Source organism: Anarhichas minor, unplaced genomic scaffold (genome assembly GCF_050575085.1).
Source record: "Anarhichas minor isolate MPS153535 unplaced genomic scaffold, ASM5057508v1 ptg000028l, whole genome shotgun sequence".
Classification (NCBI taxonomy): domain Eukaryota; kingdom Metazoa; phylum Chordata; class Actinopteri; order Perciformes; family Anarhichadidae; genus Anarhichas; species Anarhichas minor.
Window position 1 is genome coordinate 8,595,679 of NW_027466474.1, and position 16,197 is coordinate 8,611,875.

General features: G+C 41.8%; 4 protein-coding genes across 4 annotated transcripts; all 4 read right to left on the reverse strand.

The window, feature by feature from the left end:
- Window positions 1-531: 531 nt before the first annotated feature.
- On the reverse strand, window positions 532-2,919 carry LOC142962989 (protocadherin beta-16-like). Its single transcript, XM_076103679.1, has one exon. It carries the CDS (start codon window positions 2,917-2,919, stop codon window positions 532-534), a length of 2,388 nt encoding a protein of 795 aa, XP_075959794.1.
- Window positions 2,920-4,578: 1,659 nt separating this feature from the next.
- Window positions 4,579-6,987, reverse strand: LOC142962990 (protocadherin beta-15-like). Its single transcript, XM_076103680.1, has one exon. The coding sequence runs from the start codon at window positions 6,985-6,987 to the stop codon at window positions 4,579-4,581; it is 2,409 nt and encodes an 802-aa protein (XP_075959795.1).
- Window positions 6,988-8,890: 1,903 nt separating this feature from the next.
- Window positions 8,891-11,299, reverse strand: LOC142962991 (protocadherin gamma-A11-like). The gene has a single exon (XM_076103681.1). The coding sequence runs from the start codon at window positions 11,297-11,299 to the stop codon at window positions 8,891-8,893; it is 2,409 nt and encodes an 802-aa protein (XP_075959796.1).
- Window positions 11,300-12,604: 1,305 nt separating this feature from the next.
- On the reverse strand, window positions 12,605-15,022 carry LOC142962992 (protocadherin beta-15-like). The gene has a single exon (XM_076103682.1). The coding sequence runs from the start codon at window positions 15,020-15,022 to the stop codon at window positions 12,605-12,607; it is 2,418 nt and encodes an 805-aa protein (XP_075959797.1).
- Window positions 15,023-16,197: the final 1,175 nt, after the last annotated feature.

The following is a 16,197-nucleotide window of genomic DNA, read 5'->3' on the forward strand; positions in this document are numbered from 1 at the left end:
AGAGATGTGAGCGCTAGAACTGCTCTCTCATCATAAGAAATACCATTCAGTTCTGGTAATCCGGCCAAGTTGACTGAATAAATTGAACAGGTGGCAGAGAGAGAGTGTTGTCAGTTATCTTTAGCTGCCACAATAAGGCTTTGTCATTGTTCTTGTCCGTTAATGTTAAAAAAAACAAGCATCTCAAGCAAATGTTTTATTACCCTAGGACAACAAAAGTCTCATCTCAAGGGACATAAATAATGACTTACTATGAAACCAGCAGGGAGCAGCGACTTATTCAAAACAAAGAAAACTTTAAAATAAATTCCCCCAAATGAAAGTTTTTTGAGCATTCTGAAGAAATTAAACTCCGACAATAAATGACAACAGAATAGTGGAGGAAAGCCAAGATCCCAGAAAGGCATCAGTGAATTGCAATTCAGCACCAAGGACAGAGATACAAGCTGGGATAGTTAAATCCCCCTCCAAACTGAGAGCTCTCGCATGAAAAAACAGAGACAAGTTGGCTGTGTGAATGTGTATGTAAATCTATGATAGGAAGCATGTTCCTACCTCAGGAGAACCATCATCATCCCCAAACGCATCAGCAAAGTCTGATGGACTTTTCCTCAGAGTCTGGTCAGCAGGCAGTGTGTTGTCATTGTAAGATGACACGAACTTAAAGTCACTGGTTCTAGAACCTGTTGTCAGGTAGGCGTCATAATTGTAAGTGCTGCGTAAAGTTCCTGTGCCGTCAACGTCTGCGTAATTAGGAGGGAGATAAGCGCTGGGGATGGCAACTGCTCCATCAAACAACAGTCTGGGCTTTCTCCTGCGACAAAACCTCACACCGAGGATGATGATGATGAAGGTCAGGAAAAAGGTGGACACAGACACCAGCGCGATGATCAGATAAGAGGTCAGTTTAGAGTTCTTCTCGTCATAAGAAATATCCTTCAGTTCTGGCACCTCAGCCAAGTTATCAGAAATAAGTAAATACATGGAACAGGTGGCAGAGAGAGAGGGCTGTCCGTTATCTTTCACTGACACAATGAGGTTCTGTTTCATGCTGTCAGATTCAGAAATGTCCCGCTGGGTCCTGATCTCTCCGCTGTGGAGACCAATAGTGAAAAGTCCCGGATCAGTGGATTTGACTATATGATAGGACAGCCAGGCGTTCTGTCCGGAGTCCGCGTCCACCGCGATCACTTTGGACACCAGAGAGCCTCCGTGTGCAGCTTTGGGGACCAGCTCGGTCATGAAGGAGTTGCCCTCCGGGGCGGGGTACAGTATCTGAGGAGAGTTGTCATTCACATCCGCTACGAACACACTGACGGTCACGTTGCTGCTGAGCGGAGGAGAACCGTTGTCTCTGGCCGTCACGTGGACTTTAAAACTCCTGAACTGTTCATAATCAAACGACCTCACAGCGTGGATCACCCCCGTGTCTCCGTTAACAGATAGATAGGAGGACACCGGTGCACCGTTCACCTCACCGGGTAACAGAGAATAAATCACTGTACCGTTTTGTCTCCAGTCGGGGTCTCGAGCAGTAACGGAACATAAAGTGGAGCCAGGTTTGTTATTTTCAGTCACATAAGCGCTGTAGGACTGTTCCTCAAACACAGGTGGGTTGTCGTTGATGTCTGCTACAGATAACTGAACAGTTTTAGAGGAGGACAGAGGTGGAGAGCCCTCGTCAGTGGCAGTGATTGTAATGTTGTAATCAGACTCTATTTCACGGTCCAGTTGTCCTGTGGTCACCAGAGAATAATAGTTTTTAATAGAAGGAACCAACTTAAAAGGGACGTTTTGCTGAATGGAGCAGCGGACCTGCTGGTTATTGTTAGAATCTGCATCCTGCACGTTAATGATGCCCACCTCTGTACCAGGTTTCACGTTCTCAGGTACTGGACTTGCCAGAGATTTCACATAGATTACCGGTATGTTGTCATTGACATCTGTGATTTCAACAATTACCTTTGTATAAGACGATAATCCTAATCCATCCTTTGCTTTAATGCGCAAATCATATGTTGTTACAGTCTCAAAGTCAATAGCACGATTCACTTTGATCTTGCCGTTTTTACGGTCAATACTAAATATCTTCTTCACATCATCAGTAACATGTCCAAAGTCATAAATCACGTCACCATTGACTCCCTCGTCTGCATCACTAGCACTCACTGTGACCACTACAGTATCTACAGGAGAGTTTTCAGGCAGACTGGCTTGATAAACGGCCTGGCTAAACACTGGGGCGTTATCATTAGCATCCAGTACAGTGACGTGTATGACTACAGTACCTGATCTCTGAGCAGAGCCTCCATCTAAAGCTGTGAGAAGCAAATTGATCTCTTGTTGTTTTTCACGATCAAGCTCCTTTTCAAGAACAAGCTCTATTGTGTTTCCGTCAGCAGCCAAATTGAAATTATCATTATTTTGAAGGCTGTACTGCTGAACTGAATTCTGTCCTACATCCGCATCGTGCGCCTCTTCAATCTCAAAACGAGCTCCTCTAACTGCCGACTCTTGAATTTCTATATTGATCGATTCTTCGTTGAATTGTGGCGAGTTATCATTAATATCTAGAATGTGTAGATTGAAAGGATGCAGTTCCAGAGGATTCTCCAGGACAAGATCGCGTTTTAGTACACACGACAGCTTTTCCCCACAAAGCTCCTCTCGGTCAATCCTGTCGGCAACAATTAAATCTCCAGTGCTGAGATTGATGTCACAATAACGTTTGCGATTCCCTGCGGCATCAACACGGGCATTCCTAGCAGACAGTTTGCGCGAGTCCAGGTTAAGATCCTTAGCTATATTCCCAATGACAGATCCGCGCTTAATTTCCTCTTGGAAGGAATAGCTCGCGTCCCCATTCACGGCTTGCCACATTAGAAAGAAAACGAAGTACCTCAGTTTGAGCCCCATCATGGCAATGCGTTTGTTACAGAATAACTGTCGTCGTTTAGATCACAAATCCAATACGGATCATACAGTTCGGTCAAAAGAAAATCGAGAGATCTCCAGTTACGCTGACTGCATTTTAGGAACAACAACTGCAAAATGTGCCTTTCATTGGTGTACACACCAGAGGGTGGAGTGGAAATGTTTCACGTAGACTGGCCAATAGCGACACCATGAGTGGAATGGAGAAATAGCAGGCTTGAACATATATAAATAGTATTATAAGTCATAATAATAGTAGTAGTAGTAATGGTGGTGATAGTATAATTGTTACAGTCCAAGTAACATCTTAAAGGAGCAATATCAATTGCTTTGCCACAATATGAACCGTCAAAACACAAAACAAGCTATGGGTGTAAGGGAATGGCTATTGTTTTAGTTATAGATGAGCCACACTCATTAATGTGAAACACCAAAGCTTGTCTCCAATAGAAAGCAATATGGAAATGTTTTGACTGAAAATGAAACACCAAGTTTCCGAATCTTCCAGCCATAGTAAAGTCTGCCTCTGACAGGTCACTCCGAGGCACTGAGTCCTCATTAATAAAATGTGTCCTTGTAGTTCATCTAGATGCAAAAAACGAGAATGATATTTCCAAAACAATCAATGAGTTGAAAAGAATAAAGACGCTATCAAGCCCTAACAAAGTGGACATCCTGCAAAGGAAAACTCCATGAAATCACAGCATACAAAATATTACTCTGCTGAGACAGAGAGACAGACAGACAGACAAACTTAACTGCACAGGTGAGAACAAATATGCTGTGCATTTATGTTTGAATGAGTATGCATCTCTCTCTCTCTCTCTCTCTCTCTCTCTCTCTCTCTCTCTCTCTCTCTCTCTCTCTCTCTCTCTCTCTCTCTCTCTCTCTCTCTCTCTCTCTCTCTCTCTCTCTCTCTCTCTCTCTCTCTCTCTCTCATAACAAAAACAATAAGTAGCAAGTCAAAATAATTTCTGAAGACTATTGACTGCCACTCAAGGGCTTTTGATCACGATATAGTTGACGTGTATGGTTGAATGTGAATTAATCAATTATTTTAAAAGTATGACTCGAATGATGATGGAAATTGAAGTAGGAAGCTTACACCATGAACATACAGATTTCACCCTGAAAGTTGTCTGTCAGACATTCTGCCAATTACTTTGTGAGATTACAAATCTTACTTTGCCATGTATTATAATAGTTGCTGTTTTTTCTTTGTTGTAGTTTCTATGATTGCCTCAATTTTTTTTGAAATATGAACATACACACCGTTAGATCCAATTGCAACCTTAATAATGAAACACTTTTTTAGAAAACGTATGTTTCACCTTTAGAAATAAACATAACTTCATGGATTTACGGTTTTCCGTACCTACTTCAGACTTCATCTAATCTTTATTATTATCTTTTACTTCGAAGGTCAGTTTCATAGTGTTATTTCAAAGGAGCTAAATTTCAGGGTTAGTTGTTGGAACAAAGCAGAGTGACGGATCATAACACAAAACTGAGGAATACTAGTAGTTTGAATTCAATTTATGTCAGCCGACCCCTTGATATATTTAGAATTGTTGTCAATTGTAACTTACATTCATTCCTCAGTATTTCAGCACATCGGGTAGTTATTCTTTGAAAATATTCAAATTATTTGTCGGTAAAGCCTACCTCCAATGAGTCCAGCGGTGCCCCAAATACTTCAGCAAAGTCTGATGGACTTTTCCTGAGCGTCTGGTCAGCAGGCAGTGTGTTGTCATTGTAGGATGACACGAACTTAAAGTCACTGGTTCTAGAACCTGTTGTCAGGTAGGCGTCATAATTGTAAGCGCTGCGTAAAGTTCCTGTGCCGTCAACGTCTGCGTAATTAGGAGGGAGATAAGCGCTGGGGATGGCAACTGCTCCATCAAACAACAGTCTGGGCTTTCTCCTGCGACAGAACCTCACACCGAGGATGATGATGATGAAGGTCAGGAAAAAGGTGGACACAGACACCAGCGCGATGATCAGATAAGAGGTCAGTTTGGAGTTCTTCTCGTCATAAGAAATATCCTTCAGTTCTGGCACCTCAGCCAAGTTATCAGAAATAAGTAAATACATGGAACAGGTGGCAGAGAGAGAGGGCTGTCCGTTATCTTTCACTGACACAATGAGGTTCTGTTTCATGCTGTCAGATTCAGAAATGTCCCGCTGGGTCCTGATCTCTCCGCTGTGGAGACCAATAGTGAAAAGTCCCGGATCAGTGGATTTGACTATATGATAGGACAGCCAGGCGTTCTGTCCGGAGTCCGCGTCCACCGCTATCACTTTGGACACCAGAGAGCCTCCGTGTGCAGCTTTGGGGACCAGCTCGGTCATGAAGGAGTTGCCCTCCGGGGCGGGGTACAGTATCTGAGGAGAGTTGTCATTCACATCCGATACGAACACACTGACGGTCACGTTGCTGCTGAGCGGAGGAGAACCGTTGTCTCTGGCCGTCACGTGGACTTCAAAACTCCTGAACTGTTCATAATCAAACGACCTCACAGCGTGGATCACCCCCGTGTCTCCGTTAACAGATAGATAGGAGGACACCGGGGCACCGTTCACCTCTCCAGGTAACAGAGAATAAATCACTGTACCGTTTTGTCTCCAGTCGGGGTCTCGAGCAGTAACGGAACATAAAGTGGAGCCAGGTTTGTTATTTTCTGTCACATAAGCGCTGTAGGACTGTTCCTCAAACACAGGTGGGTTGTCGTTGATGTCTGCTACAGATAACTGAACAGTTTTAGAGGAGGACAGAGGTGGAGAGCCCTCGTCAGTGGCAGTGATTGTAATGTTGTAGTCAGACTCTAGTTCACGGTCCAGTTGTCCTGTGGTCACCAGAGAATAATAGTTTTTAATAGAAGGAACCAACTTAAAAGGGACGTTTTGCTGAATGGAGCAGCGGACCTGTCTGTTAGTCTCAGAGTCTCTATCCTGCACGTTGATGATGCCCACCTCTGTACCAGGTGACACGTTCTCAGGTATGGGGTTAGTCAGAGATTTCAGATATATCACTGGGGCATTGTCATTTACATCAGTAATTTCAATTATCACGGTTGCAAATGACGCTAATCCCAGACCATCTTTTGCGCTAATCTGCATTTCATACGAAGATTCTTTTTCATAATCAATAGATTCAGCCACTGTAACTTCTCCAGTTTTAGAGTTCAGAGAGAAAACTTGGTTTTCATCTGAAACGTGATCAAATCCGTAAGTAACTTCACCATACATCCCTTCGTCTGCATCAGTAGCGCTCACTGTGATCACCAATGTATCCAGAGGAGAGTTTTCAGGCAGACTGGCTTTATAAAGGGCCTGGCTAAACACTGGTACATTATCATTAGCATCCAGTACAGTGACGTGTATGACTACAGTACCTGATCTCTGAGGAGAGCCTCCATCGAATGCGGTAAGCAATAACATGATCTCTTTGTTGTCCTCTCTGTCTAATTCTTTGTCTAAGACCAATTCACCATACTTTCGTCCACCCCCCTTTGTCTTCACATTTAGTTTAAAATAATCATTCTGCTGAAGTGAGTAGCTCTGAACAGCATTTTCTCCGATGTCTCCATCGTGCGCCTCGTTCAAGAGAAAACCTGCACCTTTGACTGCCGATTCGTGAATTTCTATTTTAAGTGACTCCTCTTTGAATTGCGGTGAATTGTCGTTGATATCTTGAACGCGGATACTAATACGGTGCAGTTCCAAAGGATTTTCCAATACGAGTTCCTGTTTCAGAACACATGATGCCTTTTTCGCACAAAGCCCTTCTCTGTCAATCCTTTCTTGTACAATCAAGTCTCCGGTGTTGAGATTTATACCGCAGTACTTAACACTGTTATCCTCAGTATCGACACGGGCCTTGCGAGTAGACAGTCTCCCCAAATCAAGTCCCAGATCCTTAGCGATATTTCCAATAACAGATCCACGTTTCAGCTCCTCCGGGATAGAGTAGCTCAGGTCTCCATAGACAGGGTGGAGGACAAGAAATATATAAGCAAGGCCGGAAAGAAACGCAAATCTGCTGCATGCCATTGTTACTGCGAGGAAGACCTCTACTGCCACAAAGTATGTCCAAATATTCAGAAATGGAGCTGTGATTTACTCCAATATGAACAATCTTCACACTGCGGTTCTATCACGAAGCGATATCGTCAACTGCTGTACAACAGCAGAAGCAGGTTTTAAATTCGATGAGACCGAAGGGTGGAGAATGACCGTGCCCTCTCGTTAACTGGTACACACTGACACCATGAGTATTTTCCGGGGTATAACAAGATGATGGAGGAATTTATACGTTTTTAAATATGGACCTTTTCAGTTAACCTTGTTGTTCAAAACAACAATAATAATTGTTTTGACATATTAGGATCAGCATGCCTTGATACAGGACTGCGCTGTCCTCTTGTGATGGAAAAAAAAGAAGATAAAATACCACAATGGGGATCAACATAAAACTATTCAAACTTTGTCGCCAAAACAATCCAATGCTTTCACAGAATCATTGGCATGTCAAAATATTGACAGAACACATATACTTTAATTTTATATCAAATAGATGATAATTTTGTAAAACATCTTCTAATATTATTCGTGCTCACACATTGTTTTGTCTTGTTATTGTTCAGATTGAAAGCATGATAAGGAAAACTGTGCATGATAACCAATAAGATCACCAACAGGTGTGTACTGTATGGTGACAAACAGATCTATTGGCATTATTTTTCTGAAATATTTTTAACAACTTGGACGACAAAAATCATCAGTCAAATATTTATCTGTAAAATATGATCTTTGTATGAATCTGTTCTACCCTGAATAGCAAAACAATTGTATTTTAATATTTGTATTGTTGTTGTAGTAATTATCAGTAACAGAAGAAATATTTTTCGTATAGAGCTTTACACTTGATGTTATTGTTCACCGATTCAACTATGAATTGTGACACATTTTCAGAGAGGCCGACAAACAGCTACAGTCCAGGAAAACATACTGCAATTTAAAGGATCATGTTGGAACAGTGAAATGTATCAAAAATAAATAATTTGAGTTTGATGAGAAACATGAACTAGTTCTGCAAGGTTCTTCGTCAAAAATAAATCTCAATTTCTTGCATTTCAATGGAGAAATGATTTTACTATTTGCTCTCTCGATGGCATTTTTGTTTGGTCCATTATCAGTGACAATAAATGCTCAAAAATATCAAGTTACTTAAAATTAGTTTTGTAATCAGGTTTGCGAATGGACAACAAAAGATAATAGCAAATGCCAAGTAAAATAACACATGAATAACCAATCATGCAAAGGCATGGTACGGAATGTACCATATTATGCAGTACAATTAATTAATACTAATTTTAGATAAATAAAGGAGAAAGCATTTTTTGCGTTGCCCACATCAATCAAGACAACAGCAGATAAAGGAAGCCCAAACTCAGCAGATAGGAGAGAGACAGCTCACTTTGTGTTTCTATAGGGCACTAATATCGTGTCCAAAAATCGTGAACCAGTTATAATATCCATTTGAGTTTGAATTGTAAACAACTTCAAACAATTGCATCACATGACAGCAACGGCATGTTCGAATAAAACCAGTAAAAAACGTAAATAATTAAAAGAAATGCATTGACAAATTAAATTCACTGAGATAAACCTCAGGAAGAAAAAAATGACAGAATAAACTTGAGTTGTAAATTGGTCATGAATATGCATCTTGTGATCAAATGGAGTTCAGCACCAGGGACAGAGTACAAGGGACATAAATTAAACGGGTTTCCTTGGAAGGGAAATCATGTCAGCAATTACACGTTGCTTAATCCTGAAGGCAGCATCATGAAATTGAAAGAAAACTACTAAAACTTGTATTCAATCAAAACCACAGAAAGGAGCAATGCAAGTGAAGAAAGCGATAAACAAAATTGCAGCTTTTTCAGGACGGTTACTTATATAACATGGAATGTGTTCCTACCTCAGGAGAATCATCACAATCCCCAAACGCATCAGCAAAGTCTGATAGACTTTTCCTCAGAGTCTGGTCAGCAGGCAGTGTGTTGTCATTGTAAGATGACACGAACTTAAAGTCACTGGTTCTAGAACCTGTTGTCAGGTAGGCGTCATAATTGTAAGTGCTGCGTAAAGTTCCTGTGCCGTCAACGTCTGCGTAATTAGGAGGGAGATAAGCGCTGGGGATGGCAACTGCTCCATCAAACAACAGTCTGGGCTTTGTCCTGCGACAGAACCTCACACCGAGGATGATGATGATGAAGGTCAGGAAAAAGGTGGACACAGACACCAGCGCGATGATCAGATAAGAGGTCAGTTTGGAGTTCTTCTCGTCATAAGAAATATCCTTCAGTTCTGGCACCTCAGCCAAGTTATCAGAAATAAGTAAATACATGGAACAGGTGGCAGAGAGAGAGGTCTGTCCGTTATCTTTCACTGACACAATGAGGTTCTGTTTCATGCTGTCAGATTCAGAAATGTCCCGCTGGGTCCTGATCTCTCCGCTGTGGAGACCAATAGTGAAAAGTCCCGGATCAGTGGATTTGACTATATGATAGGACAGCCAGGCGTTCTGTCCGGAGTCCGCGTCCACCGCGATCACTTTGGACACCAGAGAGCCTCCGTGTGCAGCTTTGGGGACCAGCTCGGTCATGAAGGAGTTGCCCTCCGGGGCGGGGTACAGTATCTGAGGAGAGTTGTCATTCACATCCGATACGAACACACTGACGGTCACGTTGCTGCTGAGCGGAGGAGAACCGTTGTCTCTGGCCGTCACGTGGACTTTAAAACTCCTGAACTGTTCATAATCAAACGACCTCACAGCGTGGATCACGCCCGTGTCTCCGTTAACAGATAGATAGGAGGACACCGGGGCACCGTTAACATCACCAGGTAACAGAGAATACATCACTGTACCGTTTTGTCTCCAGTCGGGGTCTCGAGCAGTAACGGAACATAAAGTGGAGCCAGGTTTGTTATTTTCAGTCACATAAGCGCTGTAGGACTGTTCCTCAAACACAGGTGGGTTGTCGTTGATGTCTGCTACAGATAACTGAACAGTTTTAGAGGAGGACAGAGGTGGAGAGCCCTCGTCAGTGGCAGTGATTGTAATGTTGTAGTCAGACTCTAGTTCACGGTCCAGTTGTCCTGTGGTCACCAGAGAATAATAGTTTTTTATAGAGGGAACCAATTTAAAAGGGACGTTTTGCTGAATGGAGCAGCGGACCTGTCTGTTACTCTCAGAGTCTCTATCCTGCACGTTGATGATGCCCACCTCTGTACCAGGTGACACGTTCTCAGGGATGGGATTGGTGAGTGATTTCAGATAAATAACCGGGGCATTGTCATTTACATCGGTAACATCTATGATGACTTTGGCATATGACGTTAAACCCAAACCATCTTTTGCTGTGACGCGCAGTTCAAACGATGATGCTGTTTCAAAATCAACTGTCGTCATTAATTGTATATCACCTGTCTTATGATCTATCGCAAACATTGACTTAATATCTTCTGAAATGTGTCCAAAATCATATATAACGTCTCCATTTAGTCCCTCATCTGCATCAGTAGCACTCACTGTCAGCACGACAGCACCTAGTGGAGAGTTTTCAGGCAGACTGGCTTTATATACGGTCTGGCTAAACACTGGCACGTTATCATTAGCATCCAGTACAGTCACGTGTATGACTACAGTGCCTGATCTCTGAGGAAAGCCTCCATCTAAAGCTGTAAGAACAATATTGATTTCTTTTAACTGTTCGCGGTCTAGCTCTTTGTTCAGGACAAGTTCCACAGAATTACTTCCAACGCCCAGAATAAAATTATCATTGCTTTGGAGGTTGTACGTCTGAACTGAATATTTGCCTACATCCGCATCATGTCCTTCTTCTATTGGAAAACGAGCACCTTTTATCGCGGATTCACGGATATCTATATGAATCAAATCGTTATTAAACTGTGGAGAGTTATCATTTATGTCCTGGACATGCAGGCTAATTCGATGTAATTCTAATGGATTCTCTAACATGAGTTCTTGTTTTAAAACGCATGATGCTTTGTCTCCACAAAGGCCCTCCCTGTCAATCCGTTGAACAACAGTCAGATCCCCGTTGCTGAGGTTTAAGTCACAATAACGTGTGTCGCTCCCCTCGGTATCAATGCGGGCTTTTCGAGCGGATAGACTGTTTGTTTCAAGACCCAAGTCTTTGGCGATATTACCGATCAAGGATCCACGTCTCATCTCCTCCGGAAAAGAGTAGCTTACATCTCCATTTACAAACTGCAAAGAAAGGAGCAGTAAAGCCAAGGCACAGCTTTGCAATGTGAGCTCAGTAGTCTTCATGACGACGATCTAAAACAGCGAATGTTCCCTAGTCAGTGCACAGAAATAGCCAAAAAAAATAAGGATTTACACCAAAATCAACACAATCCAAGACCACGTCTCTTCCTCACTAGACGATCAACTGCAGCACATTGAGTCAAATTGTGCGTCGACGAAAGTGGGTTGATATCGACACACAATCTATTACAGCTGGTGGATAGCGACATCGTGAGTCTCCTCTAGAAATTGCATTGTTCAATTCGCAGCAAATCTGTACAAGCCTTACAAATAACTGCCTATAAAGAGCATTAATTATGCACGTTCAAGGGAAATCAGATAAGGAAATGTCTTAAGACTTGGATCAAGCGTAAAGGGCACGTCTAAGAGAACAGCAGGTCATATTAAACACTGCTTCTTGGGTGTGGAAAAAAGAAAGTGATCATGTATATCCTTGTCTTCACGTAAGATATAACGTTTAGCTTTCAGTGATATGACAACCTACTCTTAAAGTGACAGCTAAATACCAGCAAGAGATAAACAATGGAAAATGTACACGATATTAAAGATATTAAGGGCACAAAAATAACAGCCCTTGATTGAACTGAAGGATTATCATCACTTTGTTCAAAACCAATGAACTCTTGCAAAGGCTACTCATTTACAATATCCAACAACTTGGACAGAGAGCTACACTTTACTCCAAAATGCAGCAGCTGTTGAATTGAGAAAATAAAAACTCTTTCAAAAAACAGCAAACTGATTAGAGTAGATGAATAGGAAAGAGGAAATGTAAATATGATTATATAAAAAATATATTTAAAAAAACTGCAGATTTGTTACAAGTAAAGATGCATCAAACTGAATTGAATTGCATGTATAGTTGTACGGTAGAGGAAGAAGGAAGAAGATAAACAACAAATGTCATGATGGAGAATACCAAGGCCATACTAGGATTTACAAGGTATACCTTATTTTCTATGAAAATAAAGACTCAATCTGATCACTCTTATCTAAAAAAACAACCAACTTAAAAACAAATGTAAAAAATATCAACAATTGAGATTTTTTAAAAGGTCATATTTGTCCAATATTTTATTCCTGTTTGGTGGTGAATGACAAATTGCGAATAACAAGATATTAAAAGCTCAAAAACAATTATTTCTTGAAGTGTGTCCAAGTACCAACATAGCTATGAAGACCGCCCCAAAGGCAACAGATGACAATTATATACAGTGAGCACAAAATATACCACTGATTTCAGTTGGTGATGTGGAAAAGAATCCACCGTAATTCTTACTGAAACCCTTTTTTTTCAAATACAATAATTTATCGAATGTTTGATGTTCTTACCTCAGGAGATGCATCACCATCTCCAAATACTTCAGCAAAGTCTGATGGACTTTTCCTCAGAGTCTGGTCAGCAGGCAGTGTGTTGTCATTGTAGGATGACACGAACTTAAAGTCACTGGTTCTAGAACCTGTTGTCAGGTAGGCGTCATAATTGTAAGTGCTGCGTAAAGTTCCTGTGCCGTCAACGTCTGCGTAATTAGGAGGGAGATAAGAGCTGGGGATGGCAACTGCTCCATCAAACAACAGTCTGGGCTTTCTCCTGCGACAAAACCTCACACCGAGGATGATGATGATGAAGGTCAGGAAAAAGGTGGACACAGACACCAGCGCGATGATCAGATAAGAGGTCAGTTTGGAGTTCTTCTCGTCATAAGAAATATCCTTCAGTTCTGGCACCTCAGCCAAGTTATCAGAAATAAGTAAATACATGGAACAGGTGGCAGAGAGAGAGGGCTGTCCGTTATCTTTCACTGACACAATGAGGTTCTGTTTCATGCTGTCAGATTCAGAAATGTCCCGCTGGGTCCTGATCTCTCCGCTGTGGAGACCAATAGTGAAAAGTCCCGGATCAGTGGATTTGACTATATGATAGGACAGCCAGGCGTTCTGTCCGGAGTCCGCGTCCACCGCTATCACTTTGGACACCAGAGAGCCTCCGTGTGCAGCTTTGGGGACCAGCTCGGTCATGAAGGAGTTGCCCTCCGGGGCGGGGTACAGTATCTGAGGAGAGTTGTCATTGACATCCGATACGAACACACTGACGGTCACGTTGCTGCTGAGCGGAGGAGAACCGTTGTCTCTGGCCGTCACGTGGACTTTAAAACTCCTGAACTGTTCATAATCAAACGACCTCACAGCGTGGATCACCCCCGTGTCTCCGTTAACAGATAGATAGGAGGACACCGGAGCACCGTTCACCTCACCGGGTAACAGAGAATAAATCACTGTACCGTTTTGTCTCCAGTCGGGGTCTCGAGCAGTAACGGAACATAAAGTGGAGCCAGGTTTGTTATTTTCAGTCACATAAGCGCTGTAGGACTGTTCCTCAAACACAGGTGGGTTGTCGTTGATGTCTGCTACAGATAACTGAACAGTTTTAGAGGAGGACAGAGGTGGAGAGCCCTCGTCAGTGGCAGTGATTGTAATGTTGTAATCAGACTCTAGTTCACGGTCCAGTAGTCCTGTGGTCACCAGAGAATAATAGTTTTTAATAGAAGGAACTAACTTAAAAGGGACGTTTGGCTGAATGGAGCAGCGGACCTGTCTGTTAGTCTCAGAGTCTCTATCCTGCACGTTGATGATGCCCACCTCTGTACCAGGTGATACGTTCTCGGGTATGGGGTTAGTCAGAGATTTCAGATTTATCATAGGGGCGTTGTCATTGACATCTGTGATATCAATAATCACTTTTGCTTCTGATGATAGTCCATAACCATCTTTGGCCTCAACAAACACTTCATACTTCGATCCCTCTTCATAATCAATGTTACCTGTCACACAAATTTTTCCAGTTTCCTCATTTAGTAAAAACAGCTTCTGTAATTTATCAGATAATTTGCTAAATTCATATGTAACCTCTCCGTTGACTCCTTCGTCTGCATCTGATGCACTTACAGTGATAACTGGGGTATTAATAGCTGAGTTTTCCGGTAACGTGGCTTGATAAACGGCCTCAGTAAAAACTGGGGCGTTATCATTAGCATCCAGTACAATGACGTGAATGACTACTGTCCCTGATCTCTGAGGAGAACCTCCGTCTACAGCTGTGAGTAATAATTTCATTTCCTGCTGCTCTTCTCGGTCTAACTCTTTATCTAAAACCAACTCACCGTATTTTCTACCAGCACTTGTCGTCTGAATACTGAAGACAAAGTGAGGGTTTTGTTGCAAAATATAGCTTTCAACGGAGTTCTTGCCTATATCAGCATCTTGGGCTGCATTAACACGATACCTAGCTCCTTTGACAGCTGACTCTCCTATTTCCAGCTTCACAGTATCCTTTGGGAAAATGGGTGCATTGTCGTTTATGTCCTGCACCTGCAGGGACAACCGGTGTAACTCCAATGGATTCTCTAACAGCAAGTCGAATTTAAGAACACACGAAGGCTTTTCTCCACAATGCTCCTCTCTGTCGATTCTTTCCGCAACGATTAAATCTCCGCTTCGAAGGTTAATCCCGCAATACTGTCTCTCATTTCCTTCCATGTCAACACGAGCTTTGCGAGCAGACAGTCTGCTCACCTCCAGGCCGAGATCCTTGGCGATATTTCCAATAACAGATCCGCGCTTGAGCTCCTCCTGTACAGAGTAGCTCAGGTCTCCGTGTGCGGACTGCACCACAACAAAGAAAAATACAAAGCCATAGCTTTGAAGAACGCGCCGTCTAGTCAACATCCTCAGACAGAACTAAACACGTTACAACACGTTAATATCGAGCATTGAAAAGACTACTATTCGATCAATATGCCTTCCAAGCATTAGTCGTCGGTGTTGAATGATAAAAAGAACACAAGGCTGGTCCATCCAAATAATGGGTGGTGTGCAAAACAGACTGAACACTTGACTCCTTTGCTGGTCTATAGTGACACCGTGAGTACAAATTAAACATAACAGTGTCATTACAAGGTAGTCTGGCCTTAATGTTTGTATATAAATAATGAGGCAATAAAAAGCATCATGATTTTGAGTTATATTTAAGTTAAGTGAGATGCTATTTCTTTGTATCATGAGGCTTTACAAACATTATGTCTCCTCCTACAGTAATCCACCTAAAGCAATTCATGGTGATAATAGTATGACAGCACTGCACTAAAGTTTAACAATGTTGAACCACGGATCATGTCATTTCGTGTTGTATGCTAAATACTCCAAGTTCACGTGGAAGCAAATCTATGTCTGTCTGTCTTACTCATTAGTAAATAGAATAGATTATCAAACGAAATGAATAATATACTGTATGGTGCATAAAAAGCAACACCAAGAGAGAAGAGCAATACCATGCCCTTCATATTTTGCACTGGAATAACAATAGAAAGAAAAAAGGTTTATAACGGCAAATTGAAATAATCCGTAAATCATTTGCACTTTTTTAGTAAAAATATGGAATGTTACAGAATGAAGCAAAATATCTCTTCACATTTTACTGATGTGCTTTGTCCATTTTAATTGTTATGTTTTAATTTTTGGTTAAATATAAAGGGAATACTGGATATTAATTACAAAATGGGATACAGATATCTCAGGGAAACAGATCTGTAAGTAAAAGTGTAATCTTAAACATTTGAAAGGTGAATAGAGGACAGGTATGAGTTCCATCACAAGTGCAACAATGAGGTTCAGCACCAAGGAGAGAGACACAAAAAGAGCCCCAGCTCAATTCAAAGGACACAATTAGCGATGCATTGCTGAGTTAAGTGAGAGATAGCTTTGGAAAAAAGATACAAATTAAGATAAACAGCTTCTACTCCAATGACAAGACATGTTGAAATGAGTTCAGACTATGGTAGACTAACTCCTCTGTGAACTATTGATAAACTATCAGGTTCAATGAAAACATTCAAGTGAAAAAT

Coding starts and splice junctions, on each gene's coding strand:
- LOC142962989 (XM_076103679.1), bottom strand. CDS start 2,919: ATGATGGGGCTCAAACTGAGGTACTTCGTTTTCTTTCTAATGTGGCAA.
- LOC142962990 (XM_076103680.1), bottom strand. CDS start 6,987: ATGGCATGCAGCAGATTTGCGTTTCTTTCCGGCCTTGCTTATATATTT.
- LOC142962991 (XM_076103681.1), bottom strand. CDS start 11,299: ATGAAGACTACTGAGCTCACATTGCAAAGCTGTGCCTTGGCTTTACTG.
- LOC142962992 (XM_076103682.1), bottom strand. CDS start 15,022: ATGTTGACTAGACGGCGCGTTCTTCAAAGCTATGGCTTTGTATTTTTC.